Consider the following 21,098-nt stretch of genomic DNA (forward strand, 5'->3'; position numbering starts at 1 on the left):
CGACTCCCAAAATCCAAGCACTATATTCAGTTAAAACACATGAGGATGTCATCCAATATGAATAATTAATTAGTAACTCATTAATATTTATTTGATAGATTTGACAAATAAAACATTCACAAATATTAAGTCTATGGAAAATACGAACAAAGCAGTAACAATGAGAAACCATGTTCACATGTTTGTTTCTTAAAATTATATTACTTTTAGAATTTAAGATGAATATTGTAAAACTAAACTTTCTGTATTACTTTTTGTTTAAAGTTAAAGCCCTTCTCTTTTATTACATTATTTTTCTAAGCTAGTTTAAAATGCATGGAATTTGAAATCCCAACTGTTAGCTAAGTATCAGTTAGTCAGTTAATGGAATTCAGACAAACGCGGATTGCGAATTAACAGATAAAATCGAATCAAAAATGAGTCTGTTATTTTTGTACTGTTAATATGAGGAAAAGTTAGAGGGAACGTCGTATAAGCAGGAGGCGGATGAGAACAGTGGACGTAAATTGTGTTGAGATTATTGTCTGTGATAATTAATTGCATTATTTATCTGTACTTCATATTTATGCATTTAATCGTAATATATCAGTAATTCTTTTCGTTTATATTGATACCTGTTGTTGACTGGAAAAACAAAGTTGTTTAACTGGAGACAAAATTTACTGAAGAGTTACGACCTACGATAACTGAAAAATTTGTTGCTTGAGGAAGTTGTTTATAATTTTGGAGTTTTTGTGTTATTGCTTCTGTGTTGGGATTACTAACGCTTTTGATAATTAATTATTTTTGGTAAGTTTTGCGATTAGAATGCGTCTGAAATTTGTTAAAGTTAAAATTACCATTTTATTATGTGTCATTGTTTCTTATTTGATTCTTAACATTGATGCTGCATTACTACTTGCTAATTATTTTATTTATTAACCTTACTAGCAACCTACAGTGAATAACGTGAAGTACTGACCTGGGTCCAAAGGGCACGTTTTGAATTGTTAAGTATGCAAGTAAAAAAAAGTTAATTACAGTAGAATAGAATGCAACATTTTATTTAATATTTATACAGTTAAAAACGGATATTTACACACTTTTTTGTTCTAATTAGATTTATTGATATTGGTAATTAAGAGTTGTCTTTCGTTTGTACATTTATCACACTATTTGGCATTCTTTAAAATAGTCTAGTTTGCATATGTAATTTTCACATTCATCACATTTTTGTCTATGTTTATTGCCACTTCCTGCTTAGATAACATCTGCCTCTTTTTCTTCTTCCCTGATTGATTGCATCAGGTGTTGGCTGTTGAAGTGGTGCTTTTTTTCAGTGGTATTTCTCTTCCCATAATTTCAGTCACTCGAATTATATGTTTTCTGTAATTTTTGCCAACAGTATTTTCAATTTCTTCGGCTCTTCTCTGTATTGCTGCTTCTAATAATTAAATTCTTAAATGTTCAAGGTACTTCAAATGATGTTGAATCACTTCCAAATTGCTACTTTGTTACTGTATACTTAGTATTGTAATTGTTACTTTGTCTTGTATATTTGAAAATATTTTGAATTTACTCATCTTAGATTAGGTACCATTGACACTAGAAATGCTCACTACTAACTGATAACCTAAAAACAAACTATGTTAGGTAACTTTTTAACCTAAAAACAAATATACTTGCTTATTATCCTAGAGGAATCTAGGTTCTTCAAGGTTATGTTTTAGTTACCTAAGTTAGTAGTAGGTCGACCCACCGGGTTGGTCTAGTGGTGAACGCGTTATCCCAAATTAGCTGATTTGGGAAAGTCGAGAGTTCCGGCGTTCAAGTCCTAGTAAAGTCAGTTATTTTTTCACGGATTTGAATACTAGATCGTGGATATCTGTGTTCTTTGGTGGTTGGGTTTCAATTAACCACACATCTCAGGAATGGTCAAACTGAGACTGTACAAGACTACACATCATTTACACTCATACATATCATCCTCATTCATCCTCTGAAGTATTATCTGAACGGTAATTACCGGAGGCTAAACAGGAAAAAGAAAGAAAGTTAGTAGTAGGTCAACCCATGGGGTTTGGTATAGTGGTAAATGCATCTTTGCAAATCACCTGATTTTGAAGTCGAGAGTTCCAGTGTTCAAGTCCTAGTAAAGGTAGTTACTTGTAAACGGATTTGAATACAAGATCGTGGATACTGGTGTTCTTTGGTGGTTGGGTTTCAGTTAACTACACATCTCAGAAATGGTCGACCTGAGACTGGGACTGTACAAGACTACACTTCACTTAACACTCATACATATCATCCTCATTCATCCTCCAAAGTAATACCTGACTGTGATAAATGGAGGCTAAACAGGAAAAAGGAAGTTAGTAGTAGGTTGACGGCCTCCATGGTGCGAATGGTAGCGTTTCAGTCTTTCATCTGAATGTCCTGGGTTCGAATCCCGGTCAGGCATGCCATTTTAACAAGCTACAAAAATTTTCATTCATCTCATCCTCCGAAGCAATACCTAACATTGGTCCTGGAGGTTGTTAAAAAAAGAAAGTTAGTAGTAAGTTACTACTAACTGATAGAGAATAAAGAGTTAACCTCTTGTTGAACCAGGTAGAGAAACTATAACTGTTACTTTAGGTTACTGACATGGGTCCTTCAGGACTCAGGTAAGAAATATTTCTTTTTAAATTGTTTATTTAAAAAAATATAACATACTTTTGCCAACAGTCATGAAATCCTGTTCTTGAATATTTATGTAAAATACTTAAAAGATTAAACATTTTTGAAAATGAATAATTAAAAAATAAAGTAAATTGTGTCTTTTGAGCCCGCCTGGACCTGAGATTGGTACTCAAAGTGTTAATATGGACCACCATCACATCTATTTTTTATTTATTTGTTTTGTTTTTTGTTGCTGTTGATCATGTTTTCTGAGAGTGTGCCAAGATCGTTTCAGACAAATGCTAACTTTTACTTTTTTTGTCCATGGAATATTACACCTTCCGTTATTACTTCAGTGATCCGTAGAAGTATGTAAATTACTCATATGGCTCACCTTCATTAGGGTGCAAAAGAAAATATTTACGTATTCTATTATGTTACTGAACATAATGAACAGTTTATTGAACATGCATACTCAAGACAAATATTTTCAATGCTTCATTCTTGTAATTCACAGAAATTTGGTAATTATAGAGTCTTTTAATTTATGTAAAAAAAATTATTCCTCTATCTCAGTTTGTATACCTTTCATCATAATAGCAAAATCAGATCGCTCATTTCCTAAATCCTAGTGTTCCTGAATGCATATCATTATGTAATCATTTGCTCTAATTGCTCTAATTTTTTCTGTTCAGTGTTCCATTTAAAATTTGCAAAAGAATCTTTATTGAATGGAAAATTAAACTAATTGCAGTGAAATCTTGACAGTGCACCATGCTTTTTAGTGACAGAAATTATGGTTGTTTTGAGAAAGTCTTCGCCATATTCCAATGTTGTAGATCATACTACACATTTTAACCATCTCTTGTGGGTAGAGTACTAACTTTGTTAAGGGATTTACTCAGTCCTGTTGTCAGCTTTTCCATTCTTTATATCTTTTATTGCTTACTCTTTTAATGTCTGTGGACTTACTCGTTGCATTAGTGTTCTTACATTCTATGTGTTCATAAGTATGTTTTGATTTCTTGCCATCTCATATTACTCCCCCTGGTGATCCAGATGAAAACTGAAGAAATATACATCATGTAGTAGAAGAATGTCAAGTCATGATTGAAGAGAATCATTAGGTGGTTATAGTGTTGGCTTTTGCCTGCAGATCATCCACCCCTAACTTGGGGAACAAATGCTTCTGTAAATTATTTCTTAGTCTTGCTTGGGTGACCCTTCCCTTTTTTCTGTTTAGCCTGCAGAACCACCGAAAGGTATTACTTGAGAGAATGAACGAGAATGATGTGTATGAGTGTAAATGGAGTGTAATCTTGTACAGTCTCAGGTCGACCATTCCTGAGATATGTGGTTAATTGAAATCCAACTACCAAGGAACACCAGTATTCACAATCCAGTATTCAAATCCATACAAAAGTAAGTGCCTTTACTAAGATTTGAACCTTAGAACTCTTGACTTGAAAATCACCTGATTTGCAATGAAAAACCCGAATTAAAATATGTAGAGTTAATAAGAGTTATTATAATCCAACTTTTGTAATAAGCAGGATAATGGTACTTACGTATTAGCCCATCGACCATAACCATAATGATCCCGTAACTTTGAAAATACTTCAAAGTTAAGAGATCATTAATATATTTTATATATTAAAAATATAAGCATTATTGCTTATATTTATACATATAAATTAACTAAACTTAATCTATGCTTGATTTGCTCGCTAACCTTGATTAATTAACAGTAATGTTTTGATTATTTAAATAAGAAATAATTGCAATAATTACTGAATTTGTTATTTAAATACTCAAAACATTACTGGTTAATTAGTTAAGGTTAGCAAGCATAGGTTAAGTTGGGTTACCCACTGGGTTGGTCTAGTGGTGAACGCGTCTTCCCAAATCAGCTGATTTGGAAGTCGAGAGTTCCAGCGTTCAAGTTAGGACTTGAAAGCCAGTTATTTTTACACGGATTTGAATACTAGATCGTGGATACCGGTGTTCTTTGGTGGTTGGGTTTCAATTAACCACACATCTCAGTAATGGGCGAACTGAGAATGTACAAGACTACACTTCATTTACACTCATCATCATCCTCATCCTCATTCATCCTCTGAAGAATTATCTAAACGGTAGTTACCGGAGGCTAAACAGGAAACAGACAGAAAGAAAGGTTAAGTTGGGTTAAATTATATTTATAAAATAAATAAATATAAATAGTTATAAAAGTGGTAATATAATTGTTATATCAGGTGATATTAACAATAATCTAAAGGTTTGCAATTTATTGGTCAGTGAGCTAATAATAATAAAATAATAAGTAATAATAATAATATATAATAAGTAATAATATAAAATAAGTACTGGATAATCAGCCAACTTTTTAACTGCAAGTGAATTGTAAAATATATTTTTTATTACTAAAATTTTTTTTTTAACAAATGAAGGTACTGTAACTTATAGGATATTAATGATGATGACAGGTTATGCTCCTTATTTAGTTTTAAGTTACTGTAGCCTGTTATATGAAGAAATACAAGTGAAGCTAGACTACAGTTTACCACTAGACCAACCTGGTGGGTTTGCTTGAGTCACCATTGTAATTCTCATGACCAGTGAAGCATATAAGTCCCACCATTAAAATCAATGTCTTGTACTCCCTAGGTGTGATGTATTTCATTACTGGTCTGTAAAAATTAGTTAGCTTCAGATATTTCAAAATTATCCTCATGTATGCATTTATTCATTATTAGTGAACATTTTTTTTCAGGTGTTTTGCTTTGAGCTATTTAATTGGAATTTATTTCTTCTCGATTAGTTTTGTAACTTTTTTCTTCAATAAAATAATATTACTGTTTTTTATAATTTTAATCATCTAATTTTGATAATATTAGAATATTCTTTTTTTCAGAATTTGTAGTCATGAAAACTTCTTGTGAGCTTAGGAATACCTTTTCTGGGTGTACCCTCAGATCAGGGGCACTATTTTTTGGTTGGATGATGGTAGTAAGTATTATTTTACTTATTGATTTATATAAACCATTAAAACAAAGATATTATTTTTGTCATCAATAATTTTATTTCAGTCATTCTTAGTAGGTTATTGTTATTTTATTATTAATATTAGTAATTTTTTATGTTAAGTATAATTTGTTACATAAAAAAATCTTTCATTATCATATATGACTCTACATTACTGTCTGTCAGCCTGTTTTACTGAAAAAAAAAAATAGTTATTATAAATGTTAACCCATTCATTAATTACATTTAGTTTTAAAGTTAAGTTAAGTTAAGCAATTCTATTTCTTAACTATGTGTAGGTAGTATACTCATTGTTTGTCTGGCTTGATGTTTCTTTTCTTTGTGATTTGTCTTCATATATTTTAATAATGGAGAATTTCTGTTCCACAATCTGGTTTCAACTTAATGTTTAAGCATGAAGTTAAATTAGATTGCACAAGAGATATTTTCAGGTTACTGTATCTTATTCAGGTGTACATATTTCCTTTTTTAAATATTGGTAAATGTTTGATGGTGAAGTCTTAATAATCTCTGTTGTTTGCTATCAGAAATGAATGAATAAATTTCATGTACAATTTTGAAAATTTGTAAGCTGTTGAAAAATTAGTTTTAATTGATTGTAGATTAAATGTTAAATAAAATAATTTACTCTGTGCTAACTGATATCATAATTAAAATATCTAGAGTTAGAATACAGTTATTGAAATCCAACTTTTGTAATTAGTAGGATAATTAACCAACTTTTTAAGTGTAAGTGAATTGTAAAATATTTTTTTATTACTAACGGTTTTTTTAAAACAAAATGAAGGTATTGTAACATATAGGATATTAATGATAACAGGTTATTTTCCTTAATTAGTTTGAAGTTACTACAGCCCAGCATATGAAGAAATGTAATTGAAGCTAGACTACAGTAATTTCTCAATAAATCACCATAAAAATGCAATATAAGCCAAGCCAAACTTGGTTTTCTACATACAACTTATTCAAACAACAATAAGTGTAAATTTACATTCTCAAGGGAAATTCTGGAAACATAATTTTTCTGAGCCATTTTTTACTTATGTTATTTCTGGCCTCAAGAACTTAAACAAACAATTTTTGTAGAATGTCCAGTTTTCACACTCATCAAGTTTCAAGTTGTTAATCCAATATTTTGGCAATGTTAGCTCTTTAAAAATACATTTTTTCCCCATATTCTACTACAGGAAGGAAATTATTTTTCACATTAATAAACAGTATTACAACAGAAATTGGTTTTGGAACCTACACCTTCCCTTATATTAACTTTTAATCTTAAGGTACCATCAGAGAAGATTTTTGTTTTTGTTTTTATTTTTATGTTTCTTTTAAATAATTTTATTGCTTTTAGGATTCCGACTGTGATATTAGTTGTAAGTTTTTAGTGATACCAGTTTTAAGTTTTATTTCATTTTTAATGTTTTAGTTTTTGTGTTATTTTTTTATGTTAGTTATAGTTTTTATGTTAGTTCTTAATGTTTTGTTATCAGAACGGGGTTCTTTACACCCCGTCTCAGACTTTGTAAAATTCTATTTATTTCTAGTTCCATTTTATATATTTTTATTTTTTATTATATTTATGCTTATTTTATAATTCAATGTTTATGGCTGTGATATTAATTTTAATTGTATTTTAAGAAACGTTTTATCTGAAAACCTTTAAAAAAGGTCATATGTGATATTAATTGTAAGTTTTTTGTTTAATTTTTAGATCGTTTCTAGTTAGCTATTTTGTTTTTTTATGAAACCTATTTATTTCAGGCAATGACGTGAAAGCGTTTTATGCCCTCCAAAAAAAAAAAGAAACCCTCTGAGTGTGGGAAGGAGGCTCTAGCTCCAGTACGCATGTGCTCTGCTGGCTGGAGTGGGCTGTTATGTCATCGGTACTTGTGGGAATCATATGTCAGTCTCAATCCTTTGGTAATTGTTGGTCCACTTGAATAAACCAACAAATTTGGGCATTTAAAAAGGCTTCAATTGACTTGTCAGCCGAAGATGTTTGGAATGACAAAGAAACTAGAAATGTGAAAGAGGTGAAAAATCTAATGTGCATTTTCTTATAGTTAGTTATAAAAAGGAAGGTAAATCCTTTACTAAAGTCTCTCCGTTTCATATAAATAATTGCATTGTAGCAGCTTGTAACTATCAAAGTCTATTAAAAACTTTAGGAGTGGCGCCCTTCTGATTGAGATTAGTAATAATGAACACAGTTTGAAGCTCCTAGCCCTTAGATATGTAGGAAAGGATGAAGTGATCATGGAGCCCCACAATACACCGAATTCCAGCAAGGGAGTGATCTTCTGTAGTGACTTGAATGATATTGAACTATTTGAAATATCTGAAGAGCTATCACCATAGTTTGTTTCATCTGTGCAGAGTATTGTGAGACCCACCAGGTTGGTCTAGTGGTGAACTCATCCTCACAAATCAGTTGATTTCAAAGTCGAAAGTTCTAAGGTTCAATTCCTAGTAAAGGCAGTTACTTTTGTACTGATTTGAATACTAGTTTGTAGCTAGAACAGATATAAAATTGGTAATGTTTTTTATTTCACATTTTAAAGGAAAGTGAAGTCATAAGTTATTAATTGCTTAATAATACTTAAGTTCACAGCTGGTTCATTATTAAAAAATAAGAAATAAGAAAGTGACAGGATGTTTACATTTATCAAGAGTATGAAGAAAGCACATGAATCTGAACAGTTAGATTGTGGATACTGGTGTTCTTTGGTTGTTGGGTTCCAATTTACCACACACCTCAGGAATGGTTGATCTGAGACTGTACAAGAATATACTTCATTTACATTCATACATATTATTCTCATTCATTCTCTGAAGTAATACTTATGCTGGTTCCAGAGGCTAAACAGAAAAAAAAGAGGATTGTGAGAACGGAGAATGGTGTTGATGTGCCAACATTCTAACTTATACTAACCTTTTCAATTCCAGCTGTTTCTCAGTGAATAAGAATTGGCTACCTATCCGTCCATTTGCAACCATCACCAAGTCAAAGACGCTTCTTTCACTGCCAGGGTCATGGTCACAACAGAGATAGTTGCATGAAGGAATAAGTTTGTGCATGTTGCAGTTGTACAGTCATTATTATAGCACATGAGCTGAAATAGAAAAATGTTTTAATTGTAAAGGTCCACACACTATTAGGTCTCGAGACTGCCCCTCTATAAGGAAGAAAAGGCTGTATTAAAAATCTGTACCAAGCAGAAAGTGTCCTTTCCTGGGTCTCATTGGGAATACAGAAAATCCCTGTTTGAGGAATACAGTACAAGTCGGTGTTAGTTTTATGCAAGCTCTCTAATAAGTACAAAAAGAAAACTATATGCATTAAGCAGAAGTAACGAAAATGGTAGAGGCTTTGTTAGACCAAGTAAAATCACTCACATCTGCTGTTATAACATTGAATGAAGTTTACTTTTGCTAGAAAGTCTGAAAACCACTTAAAATCAATCCACTAGCAAAGAAAATTCCTGCTGCACCAATAATACAGCAAGCAACCAAGATCCCTATGAAGGGCTCTGCTAAAAACTCATCACCTGGTGTGGTATTTCTGGCGTCCCAGCTTTCAAGTCCCTACCACAATTTTGAGGACACTTTGATGATATGGAGGTTGATGAAGTGCCCGGTGAAGCAAAGAACTTACTACAAGTTATCAATAACAAAAAGAAAAACCAGATTGTATTTGACAAATAATATGCATGCAGAGTTTTATATATAAAAGGAAAAGAATATTTTTATGTTTACCAGTATTTATTGGAATATTTTGTGGTCTATGTTATTGCCATGAGGGTATTGAAAAACTATAATAAAGGAAGAAAAGTACTGTGTCTGTAGGAGAATCACCTCCTTCCCCAGGAAGATGTGGAAATTGCAGTGGCCGCCTGTATTCTGCCAGCAACAAACATCCCTGCAGTCTCAGTGAAGATATTGGCACTATTCAAAATGATTACCTGCAGTTTATACTTTCCTCCAAATTCTGACTTTAATGAGAATGATCTGACCAGTTTGTTTTCCCAGATTCCCGTATCCTGCATAATAATTGGCGATTTCAACACCCATCACTATTAATGGGGTTCATCAAGTTCTTCTCAAGGTACTACAGTTGATCGATTGAGGTAGAACTTAGAGCTCTGCTTATTGAATGATGGATCATACACATTTATGTCATCTTCATCAGGAACATTTTTGTGCATTGATCCAACCTTGTGTTCAGCAACCTTACTCCCATGTCTTATGTGCGTATTTCCAAAACTTCTTTGGAAGTGGTTATAGGTCGATTGTTATCTCAGTCGGTAATAGTGATTTGCCTCGGAGTCAGTCATGCAGATGGGTGGTTGGGAAGCAGACTGGATGGGATATTAAGGTTCCTTTAACCAATATGACAAGAATAGTACAGAGTGATTTTTTAGTCCTGTTACCCAATTTTTAATGTCTGGTAATTTTTTTCTAAGAAAGGGAAATTTTGTTTTGTGACATGAAGTTGGTAGTACTACTCAACCGGTATAGATATGGTAGTGTGAGTTGATTCTCCTTGATCTGTGTAAACTTTTGTGCCGTTTCCGGTCATATTACGAACAGAATGTCTTTACCATAGAACAACAAGTTTTCATCCTTGAACAATATTTTGCTATGAAATCGTACGCGAGTGTAAAAGAATAATTTCAAATTAAATTTGTTGGTGTTGCTCCGCCAGAAAAAATGTCAATTTCTAGGCTAGCAAACCGATTTCGAGAGGCAGGTAGTGTTTGCAACAGAAAATGTAGTGGTCGACCAACTCGTTTGACAGATGACGTTTTAGAGAATGTGAAAACAAGATTGCTCAATTCTCCTTGGAAAAGTTTACGAAAACTTTCCACGCAAGATGGTTTGTCATATACGAGTGTTCAGAAAGCTGCTAAAAAATTGAAATTGTATCCGTATCGCGTACGATTAGTCCAAGAGCTTCAGCCTCCAGATTTAAACAAGCGATTGAAATGTTGCTGTTGGTTTAGGTCTCTCGTAAATGATAACGGAATCAAGTTTTTAAACACAGTGTTCTTTAGTGATGAAGCTTGGATCCATCTCGATGGTTATGTGAACAGTCAAAACTGTCGAATTTGGGCAGTTGAAAATCCTAACGCTTTACAAAGACAAATCTTTGCATCCTGAAAAAATTGGTGTGTGGTATGCGATATCTCGTCATCGTATAGTCGGACCCATATTCTTTGAACAGACAGTAAATGGTGACGTATACAGGAATATTGTGTGCCAATTTGTGTCCTTCCTGGAACCTCAAGAATGGTATTGCTGGTTTCAGCAAAATGGCGCTACATGCCACACGTCTCGAGAAACCATGAATTTTCTGCAAGATTTCTTTGATGATCGAATAATAAGCAAGGGGTTATGGCCTCCAAGGTCGCCAGACCTCACATTTCCTGACTACTTTTTGTGGAGCTATATTAAGTTCGAGGCCTTGAAAAACAATCCTGACACTATTGATGAACTTAAAGTCAATATTACAGATTTAATCACGAATATTTCCAATGCAACTCTTAAAAAGGTTTCTGCTAATATGCTGCAAAAAGTCTGTGCGTCTTATCTGATGGTCCTGTACTGATGGTCTTATCTGACCGCCCCAAACAGACTAAAACCCGTTTGGAGTAATCCTGCGCACCCCGGAAAAAAAAACCATTAGGCATAACGTCGGGGTACGCAGGCTCCAGACCGGTTCCCTCTAGCTTCAATGAAAATTCGAACCAACACACCACAACGACTTAACATTACAACTTTAACGTACTACAATTCTACAATAACTACTATATTATGTATATAATAATATATCTGCAACACGAATATTTTTTCCCAACACGACGGTAACATGGTAGCGAATAACGCAATAACAGCGCGAATTACAGCACCAAATCCGCAAGATAACCCCCTAACACGCAAATTACACACATGAATTTACACATACACTAATTACACTACAAGTATTTACAAATACACAAATTACACTACTAGTTAAAAAGTTATACTTACCCTACAAAAATACACACGACATAACACTAGGACGGCATTTTTTTTTTAACGTAGACACCTATCGCGTAAACAAATAAATCCAAGAAAAACACGATAAACAACCCGACGCAAATTACATTATAAAACTAACTACTACCCGAATTACACTACGAATTCCACCGATTCTCGCCCTCCATCTTCCTGCACATGGAAGACGTTATATACTTGGCCACGACCGTCCAGGACTCTTGCTTCGGAGCATGATGTCAGCGATATTGTCCGGGGAGATATGACTTACAGCCCGGAAAACATCGCTCTTTCTCTCTTCCAGCGTGGGCAGTCGAAGATAGTGTGCTCGGTGGTGGTGGTGGACACCGCCGAACAGTACCCACACTCAGTGGTGTCTCCTCCGCCCTCACGTAGAGGTAAGAATTGAAACATCCGTGACCACTGAAGAATTGGGAGAGAAAGTATTCAAGATGCCCCTAATTCCTGCACACCCAACCCTTCACATCGGGTAGCAGCCTCCTGGTCCAGGCCCCTTTGCTGGAAGTGCCCCACCTTCTCTGCCATCCGAAAAGGTTCTCCCTGGTCACACTGTGGGGAACACTCTCCTTCTCACACCGCTCCTTAGCCATCAGATCCAAGGGGGAGATCCCTGCCAAGATCATAGCTGTCTCGTATGTGACAGTTTTAGGAGGAAATAACTTAAGGCCATCCTCCTATGTAACCTCTCCAGAATCCCTCTACCTCTTATGACCTTTAAACCCGCCTCCCAGGCGTGGACTGGTTGAGTCCACGACTGACGCCAGCAGCTTCCTCTTTACCTTAGTGTCAATTTCTCTGACATGTACCTGGAAGGTCAATCTTTTGTCCAACCATACCTCCAGTTACTTAACTGCCGGAACCAGAACAATGACCTCGACCCGTACCCTAAAAACTATCTCCTCCAGCTTCCTCCTCCGCAGTCTGCAGCCCACTACCCTCCATCTAGCCCACAATGTTCCTGATCGTATCATTACATTTGGCGGTCAACTCCCTCTCTGTCTTGGTGGTCACCAGAAAAGCAAAGTTGTGTGTATATGCCAGGTTCTGCGCACCTTTCGGCAGCCCCAACCTAATCATAGGCCACGTTCCACAGAAACGGACCCAGGACTGACCCCTGAGGAACACCTGCCGTGACGCTCTTACGCACACGCACTCCCTCAGAATCATACACAGTATATCGATCACAAAGATAGCTACATAGGATCCTCCTCAGCTCCCCGCCAACTTTTCACTCCTTCAATGTACCCACGACCATCCTCCAAGGAAGTGAGTTTCTTGAAGTCAAACAGGACGACGCCAGCCATTTTCCTCGTCCTGCACGTTCCTGTGAGAGCGTCTCTCACGATGCCAACGACTTTACTAACGGCATCCACAGAAGACCTACCCCTCCAAAAGCCAAACTGGCTATCGCCAGACTGCCACTCTCCACGATCTTTTCCTCTAACCTAGCCAGTAGCAGCTACTCGAAAAGCTTACCTCCCATATTTAACAAGTATATCGATCGGTAAGCCGAAGGTTCCTCTGCAGGTCTTCTCGCCTTCCTGTTAGAATTAACCTGCCCACCTTCCTTCCATTCCACTAGGAAGCACTCGCTATGGAGCAAGCCGCTCATGCAGTCTGCCACCAGCTGGGATGCTGCCTCCATGAGTGCTTTGACTATTTCAACCAGCACCTTGTCTGATCCTGGACTTTTGCTAACCTTGAGTCTGCCAGCCGCCCTCATCACTTCTGAGGTGAAACTCTTCTCTTTGTCGGCGACCAGCTCCTCTCTGCGCTTGGGCTCACAACATAAAAAGAGGGTGTCAATCTGCTGGCCACCTCCCTACACAGAATGATGTGAATTTGATTTTAGTTAACTACACTTTTTTTTTAACATCCAATCAAAAGTTATGTGAATGGTTACATTTTTTAATTTATGCTGTAAAATTTGTAATTAATGTGAAAAAATTATTTTGATACAGCAATAGGATATGGAGATAGCAACTTTTTTTTAGAGACGTGTTGTTTTCAACCTGTTGGATGAAATGACATGAAGCTTGAGGAGGGTCAAGATAGGTATCCATAGTTTATAAATTAATGAAACCATTCGTTAATTATATGATTATATATCATCTATGTGTTAAAAAAAAAAATTGTAAATTCTTCATATTTATTTTTAAACATATATAACTTTTCAATTGATTCTCATAATTATAAAATTAAAAAAACATACTTTAATAAAAAAGTTAAAAATGTCACTGGTAATATTGTTAATTTCCACATTTAAGAATTACTTGTTAAACGTATAACACATATTATGTAGCCATATTTTTATTTTTTAGGTTTATGGGATTGGTTTAATGTGTTATTCAGTTAAAAATTTGATCTGTACAATTTATGTTTTTGAAGATGACTATATAAGTCTTCATTCTAATGGCATAACTACAAAGCCCGATATTGTTGAAGATATGACGGAAACTAAATCTGGTATGTGTTATTAGAACTTAAGTGATGTATTTAAAAATTATTTTTTCAATATCTTTCTAATTACATTAAGATCCAGAAATTCATGTATTTTAATATACAAAATTATTTATTTTTTTGACACACGTTGTCATTAACGATTACTAAGCTGTTTCATTTTATCCAGCTTGATCAACCTTGTTTATGTTTTTCCCCATTCTTCTTTCTCCGTTATTCTTCAAGTTATTTGGAACTGGTCATGTAATTTAAAAGTTTGAATTTTGGTATTTGTGTGACAAACCACACTTTTTTTTGGCTGTCTAATTTTTAAATGAGGAAAGTCATAAAAGATTTTAGCTTTATCCATACAACTTCTGAAAAAGTTTAATATAGAGCAAAAGCTACCTGAAAGATAAAATCTTTTTCAACTTTGCCTGCTTAAAAAGTGTACTGTATCAATTTTTAAAAAGTATTTAACATTTCATTTAGTTGGCATAAATTTTCTTACTCTGAACAGTAAGAAAAGTTTTTAAAAATTTGAAGTATTACATTTTTTATGAACAATTATTATATTAGATAGTTTTAGAAAAATTTAATTAAGTGATATTTAGTACTACTGTATTACAATTAAAATTCATTTGGTTTTGTCTTTGTGCTAGTGTGGCAGTGTGCATGTTCTATGTAATCCAGTGATCTTATACAATAAACATTGATATAAAAAATTGGATATAATCTCTCACACCAAAATAAAAAAAATACCATGTTTACAACTGTTTTGAGCTGAAAGACCATAAATTAATCTGATCACTTTATTTTGAAGCCGGTAAACCCTCTGTGCTGTACAGAACCTTCTGTACAACAACAGAGAACCTTTAATTTTATGATATAAAATGAAAGGTTCTCTGATATTGAAAAGTGAAAAAAAATTTGATAATACTTGATTAATAATTGAATACTGTTTTTTGAGAACGAAGATTGATGTGTTTTGCAATGTTAATAACCTGATTTTGCCATTTAAAGTTGTGAAATTATTATTATTATTTCAAAAAACGTGCTACTCCCTTTCATGATACTTGAGCTGCAACTTACAAGATCAGTAGAGCATTATTCATATATTTATTTATTTACTCTACAAAATTTCTGTTTCATATTCTTAGATACAAGCCTTAATCTTACATTGTAAATTAATCAACTAAGGAAAAAAAATATTTTTTTTTACTAAGAATCAGACATTTGTAAAATCATACCATAACAAACTATAATGCCATGAGTTATGAATTTTAAGTATATATTGTTTCTCATAGATTTTATTTTTTATTTTTAGATTATGTGGAGTGTGGAATTGTAACAATCATAATTACTGCAGCATATTTACTTAATTCAGTTATTTTGGTTATTGGTGTTTTCAAGGTAATTATAGTTGAAAATAATGAATTATATCATATAATCTTTTCTTATAATCTTATTCAATTAAGTATCAGATAAATAGTTTGCTTGAATTAGTTTATAAATCCTTTTTTTCTCTGAACTGTGCCTTATAGGATTTGTTACTTTTAATTATTCCATTGTATTTTTTTCTTCCTTATCATTTCTTTGCCATACTCATCATTTTCGCTATGTTGTACGAGTTCTGATTGTACAAGTGCTGCGTCATTTAATGTCTTTACTTTAATCTTTCACTTATCTTTGATATCCTAGTACATCATTCTGGAGCTTGTAACAAATCTGCTAGATAACTGTCATCAGTATATCATAAAGCTTTTTTTTACACTGGTTCCAATTATACCAAAATACAAGGGATTTTTGTGTACCTTTGCATCTTATCCACCACTGAAAAAACTATTAGAGGAATGAAACTTGACCCTCCCTTCACTTTCTTAATTGCAAAAATTATAGATTTTTCTTTTATGCTGTACATCTTCTGCACATTTTCATTACTACATAATTCTTTTTTGTACTCTGCCTTCCAATGTCTTTTAGACCTGCTTTTTCTCAGTATCAAAACTGTTTGTATAAGGCAAATTTTCACTTTTTATTGAAACTTGAATTATTTTTAATGATCAACTGATGTGATTCTTATCTGCCTTCCTATTATTATTGTTATCTTCCTGTTCCTATTGTTAATTTCACATATTCTTCTAATAAATTGTCCTTTGTTATATTTCTTTATCTTTTGTGTGATATTTTGAAACTAGACAAGAACACTCGTGCGATTTTCATCTCTTAAGTGGTTTCCTTTTCTTTTGTAGAGGTATTATTACTACCTTTATATATTATATACTAATAATATATATTATTACTAATATATATATATATATATATATATATATAATATATATTATTACTAATTTATGAATTTCTCCATAATCTCCACCTCCTTCCTAATTAGTATTCTGTATATTGTAATGTTTTTCACATTATTATTACCTTCTCTTTTGTTCCTAAAAAGTCTAATATCTCCTAAAGCTCTCTTAGTGATTCTGAATCCAAGGTATGAATGCAGATTTTTTGTATATTCAGTGAATACAGGCTGTCTTTTCTCAGCCTCTGTGTGTAATGATTTTTTTTTTTATTAGCACTTGTTTCTGTAGCTAGAAGCAAATTCTAATTTTGTGGATTGGGATTATCTAATAATACCTCTTGCATATGTATACTTGTTATAAAACCCTGTGAGAGTTCAGGGATTGCTTATTTCGAATTCATTATTGTAGTTAAATTTATGTAACGGGCAAATGATGAATGTTTTGAGATTATCCAATAGTCAAGATTACTTTTGAAGTTTATTATTATGATTCATGGAACAATAACTCTCTGTGTTTATTTGTTATTTTCTTTAACTAAATATCAAATATTGATTTAACTATCTTATCAAATGAAAAACTTAAAAATATGATGTAATTAGAATTATTAGGTTACGTTTCTTCAAAGATATTTTTACGTGAATGAGTTGGTAAATTCAATTTCAGTATAAACATAGAATAAAAATATATATAGAATTGAAAATTATATATTCAAATAATTATTTTATAATTTGTTAAAATAATTATAAAAGTAGTATCCAAAACTGATATATGGTAGAAAATAGTATTTTCATTAAATAGCTCCTGGTGGTGTTATTATCAGTTGTATTTGTAACATTTAACATAATCAAAAAAGTATGTTAACATATATTGCTTAAATAACCATTAGTGGTGAGGAATAGGAATCTTATACTGTTGACCTAGTGGTCATAAAAGATTATAAGATATAAATACTAGAAAAAACTGATGTGATGTGGATGATTAATAATGTATGATTAAGCTGCCAAAATTAAATATTATAATAAAATTAATATGTGTAGTGAATATAACAATTTTTTAATAAGATAAAATTTTAATGTAGTGTACTGTGATGTATAATCACAGGATCTTTTGTTGAGTATATTAAATCATTTTATTTGGTTTCACAGAAAAAACCAAACTTGATACTTCCATCATGGATCTGTATTGTTGTTATATTAATACACTTTTGTATATATACAGTTTATATTATGTTTTTTACATCGTTTGAAATGAATGAAGGTACTACACAAGTACTCTCTTTTACAGGTAAGTCGTTATTATTTTATTAATTACTGTTGTACATAGCAAAAAATAGATTTTATTCATTTAATTATTAGTGGTGTGTTGATTTTGGTACTTTTTACTGTATTGATTGGTTGTTTGATAAAACAATTAAACAGATTATAACTTCAAAAAAAAAATTTTTCATTAATGTTTTGTAGATACTCTGAAGAAATGAATATTTTTAAGGGTTGCTTTCCTATTTTATTTTAATATTGGTTTGTTGAATTTGGAGTTAAAGAAACCTATCATATCATATTTCTTCCATCTTTATATTCCTGTCATATTATTTTCTTTCTTTTTAAATCATATTTTTTTACGGAAGAAATAAAAATAACAGAATAGGCTCTTAATTTGGTATAAATTATGCTTTTTTTCATCAGTTTGTTAAAAAAATTATATCACTTTTAACTTTTTCATCTTCTATAAAAAAAAATTAATCATATTTATGTTAAACATAATTAAAAAAGTAAAAAAATCTTTTCTTCTACTTTTTACATTGTTTGTTAATTTGGAAGTGATAATGATTAATTAATAATTTTTTCAGTTGGTTTTTAGTTCTGTTTTAGAATTTTAAAAGAAAATATTGATGTAGATACAGCTGAAATAAATAACACTTATATTGTCAGGTATTGAAAATTTCTTGAATTGTATCTTAGGAGGTAGGTAAATGTCCTGGTAAGAGTCAGTACCCTTAAGCCATTTTATTAGCAGGTTCAGAGGTGTACAACATTTTCTTTTGCCCTAAGAAAAATAATAGAAACTTTTGCCAAAAATACCACATTTTAGGCTGAATCGCAATTTTTCAGTAGATTCCATACTCAAGCAGAGAAAAACTTAGTAGAAAAAGAGGATTAGTGAAATTGTAATCCTTTATTATCACCATTCCCTAGTTTGGCTGAGTTACTTATTAACAAAAGGAATTTTCCTTTAAAGTAAGAAAATTTAAAAAAAATATTTGTCACTAGTAGAAGCAAAACCTTGGAAAAAACTTATACACTATTGTTAAACTTTCTTAGATCAGGGCTTAGACCTTGATATTGTCTTGTATTTAATTTAGGATAACTTGTGTATTAATATATATATATATATATATATATATATATATATATAAAATTATTATTATTATAATATATATATATATATATATATATATATATATATATATATATTATTATATATTATATCAAATTTTATTAAAAATTAAAGAAGGTTTGTCTGCTTATTTATAATTTTTCTGGAACAATGGATCCAAACTGTGTCCAAACAGTAACCATCTTCTAAAATCAGTGAATTCAGTAATACCGAAGATAGAAAAGTATAAAATTGCATTTTAAGTTTTTAACTTAAGAACTGAGAGACCTTGGCTGTCAAACAAATTAGCCTAGCCTACTGCAGAGCAATAATTGTGCACTTTCACTGGACCAGCTTCTCAAAATCTCATCTACAAATTTATTAACAAATTATAGTAGATGGCTGATAATCATAATCTTACAGTCAGATGGTTAAGTGTGTTACTTTCAGTTGTTATTGATTATTTTTAACTTGAAAAAAGAGATCGTCTACCTTGAAAGATAGATCTCGCTAAAAAATTTAGGCTTGTTCAGAATCAAACCTTATATCCCACTTTACCTGTTAGAGGTGGTACTGACTAAACTGCTGAGGTAGTTGTATGTGTCTTTAAACTTTATTTATCAATGACATGTTTTGAAAATGTTCAGTGATGAAGTATCTCTGCTCAAAGACATGAGAGATGAAGAGGGTCCTAGTAAAAAAGAAAATATCTCTACTCCAGCTATGTGGTTTATATTTTTTTTCTTTATTTACAGCTGTCAGTGAATGAATTTTAAATGTATGTCAATGTTGATAATACTGTTTATTGATGATTTTATGACATTTTTATTTTATGTAATTAATTCCTTTATTTATAATGGCGACTTCTCAATATCGCGGAACAAATTTCTGCATATGTATTTCTTTAAATTTTTATCAATTTGTATTGTGCTTTCTGTATTCCTACATTCATTGCAGTTTTGTAAAATTAACAATCCATCTTCTCATGATTGGTATTATTGGTATTATATGATGTGAAGAGAAATATTTGAGTGTATGTTAGATGTTTTTTATCTCTGTCAGAGATGTTCACTGTACATTTAAATATTGTATTGTGATATGTATTCATTTTATATGATGTGAAGAGAAATATTTGAGTGTATGTTAGATGTTTTTTATCTCTGTCAGAGATGTTCACTGTACATTTAAATATTGTATTGTGATATGTATTCATTTCTTAGTGTTCCTCTGTATTTTGTTTGGTGTTTAAATATTTGTGACATTCTTAATTAATTTTGTAATGTGCATTATTCTTTGCTAGTTTTAGCATAACCCTTGTTTTTATGTATATATTTTCATTGTTTCAAGATTAATTATGCAGTAATAGAACTGAACCCATTAAAGAATGATTTAGTGAAATCTGTTTTATCATAAAACATATGAGAACAATGTTTCTACATTGTTCAAGGAGGACAAGACTGTTGAATGTATTTTCAGCTACTGGCATTTTAATTTTACTTCACACCCTTAATTTTCTGATATACTACTATCTTAGTTATTACAGTACTGACATGTTTTGCTGTATAAAGGTAATTTGTTTATATTTGGTACAAAAAATTATGTTAAAATGTTATATGGGAAATACATATGCACTTTTTAATTCTGTGTTCCAGGGCTGCATCTTTTCTCTTTGTACTTTATTGTTGGATATTATAGACAACTGCATAGTAATATGCGCAGACGTGTTTTAAATCAAAGACTTTTATTTAATGAACTTGTTCCTGATATCAGTAGACCAATTAAAGTTTCTGATCGCTTATTGGGCAATTTAAGTTAATGATGTCTTCAAAAGATCTGCTTATTCGTCTTATTTACTTAACATTTAAATATAATTATATAACACCATATTTTATAATATATCATTTACAGCAGTAGTTTGTATGAATGGTAATTCAGAACATATTTTTATATTACACTATTTTGTGAGAATTATTATATTTTTATTTACTTTACTACCATTGTATTTTTCAATTTATTCTTAATGATACCCATGAGCAGTTAGGATTGAAAGTGAGTGAATTATCAAAAAGTGATTTTTCTTTAATTAGTTATTTCAGACTGTGCTTAATCATGGTTTGTTGATGCAAGAATGAAGAATAATTTTAATAAAATAGAGTAAAGTTTAATAAATAGAAAGAAGAAAAAAGTAAATAGAATAAGGTAGAGTAGTAAATAGAATAATAAAGTTTAATAAATTTT

The 21,098-nt window shown here is 31.8% G+C and overlaps 1 protein-coding gene across 1 annotated transcript; it reads left to right on the forward strand.

Moving 5' to 3' along the window:
• Positions 1–430: 430 nt before the first annotated feature.
• On the forward strand, positions 431–21,098 carry LOC142319184 (uncharacterized). Its single transcript, XM_075356171.1, has 6 exons — positions 431–789; positions 5,555–5,649; positions 14,064–14,208; positions 15,509–15,594; positions 17,633–17,771; positions 20,513–21,098. The coding sequence occupies exons 2-6, from the start codon at positions 5,566–5,568 to the stop codon at positions 20,674–20,676; spliced, it is 618 nt and encodes a 205-aa protein (XP_075212286.1). The 5' UTR covers positions 431–789; positions 5,555–5,565; the 3' UTR covers positions 20,677–21,098.

Source organism: Lycorma delicatula, chromosome 2 (genome assembly GCF_047948215.1).
Source record: "Lycorma delicatula isolate Av1 chromosome 2, ASM4794821v1, whole genome shotgun sequence".
Taxonomy (NCBI): domain Eukaryota; kingdom Metazoa; phylum Arthropoda; class Insecta; order Hemiptera; family Fulgoridae; genus Lycorma; species Lycorma delicatula.

What these genes read in the sequence shown, in the direction of transcription:
- LOC142319184 (XM_075356171.1), top strand. Translation starts at nt 5,566, where the DNA reads ATGAAAACTTCTTGTGAGCTTAGGAATACCTTTTCTGGGTGTACCCTC. An exon ending in TATGACGGAAACTAAATCTG is followed by an intron (nt 14,209 to 15,508) that starts GTATGTGTTATT and finishes TTTTATTTTTAG; the next exon opens with ATTATGTGGAGTGTGGAATT. An exon ending in TGGTTATTGGTGTTTTCAAG is followed by an intron (nt 15,595 to 17,632) that starts GTAATTATAGTT and finishes TTGGTTTCACAG; the next exon opens with AAAAAACCAAACTTGATACT.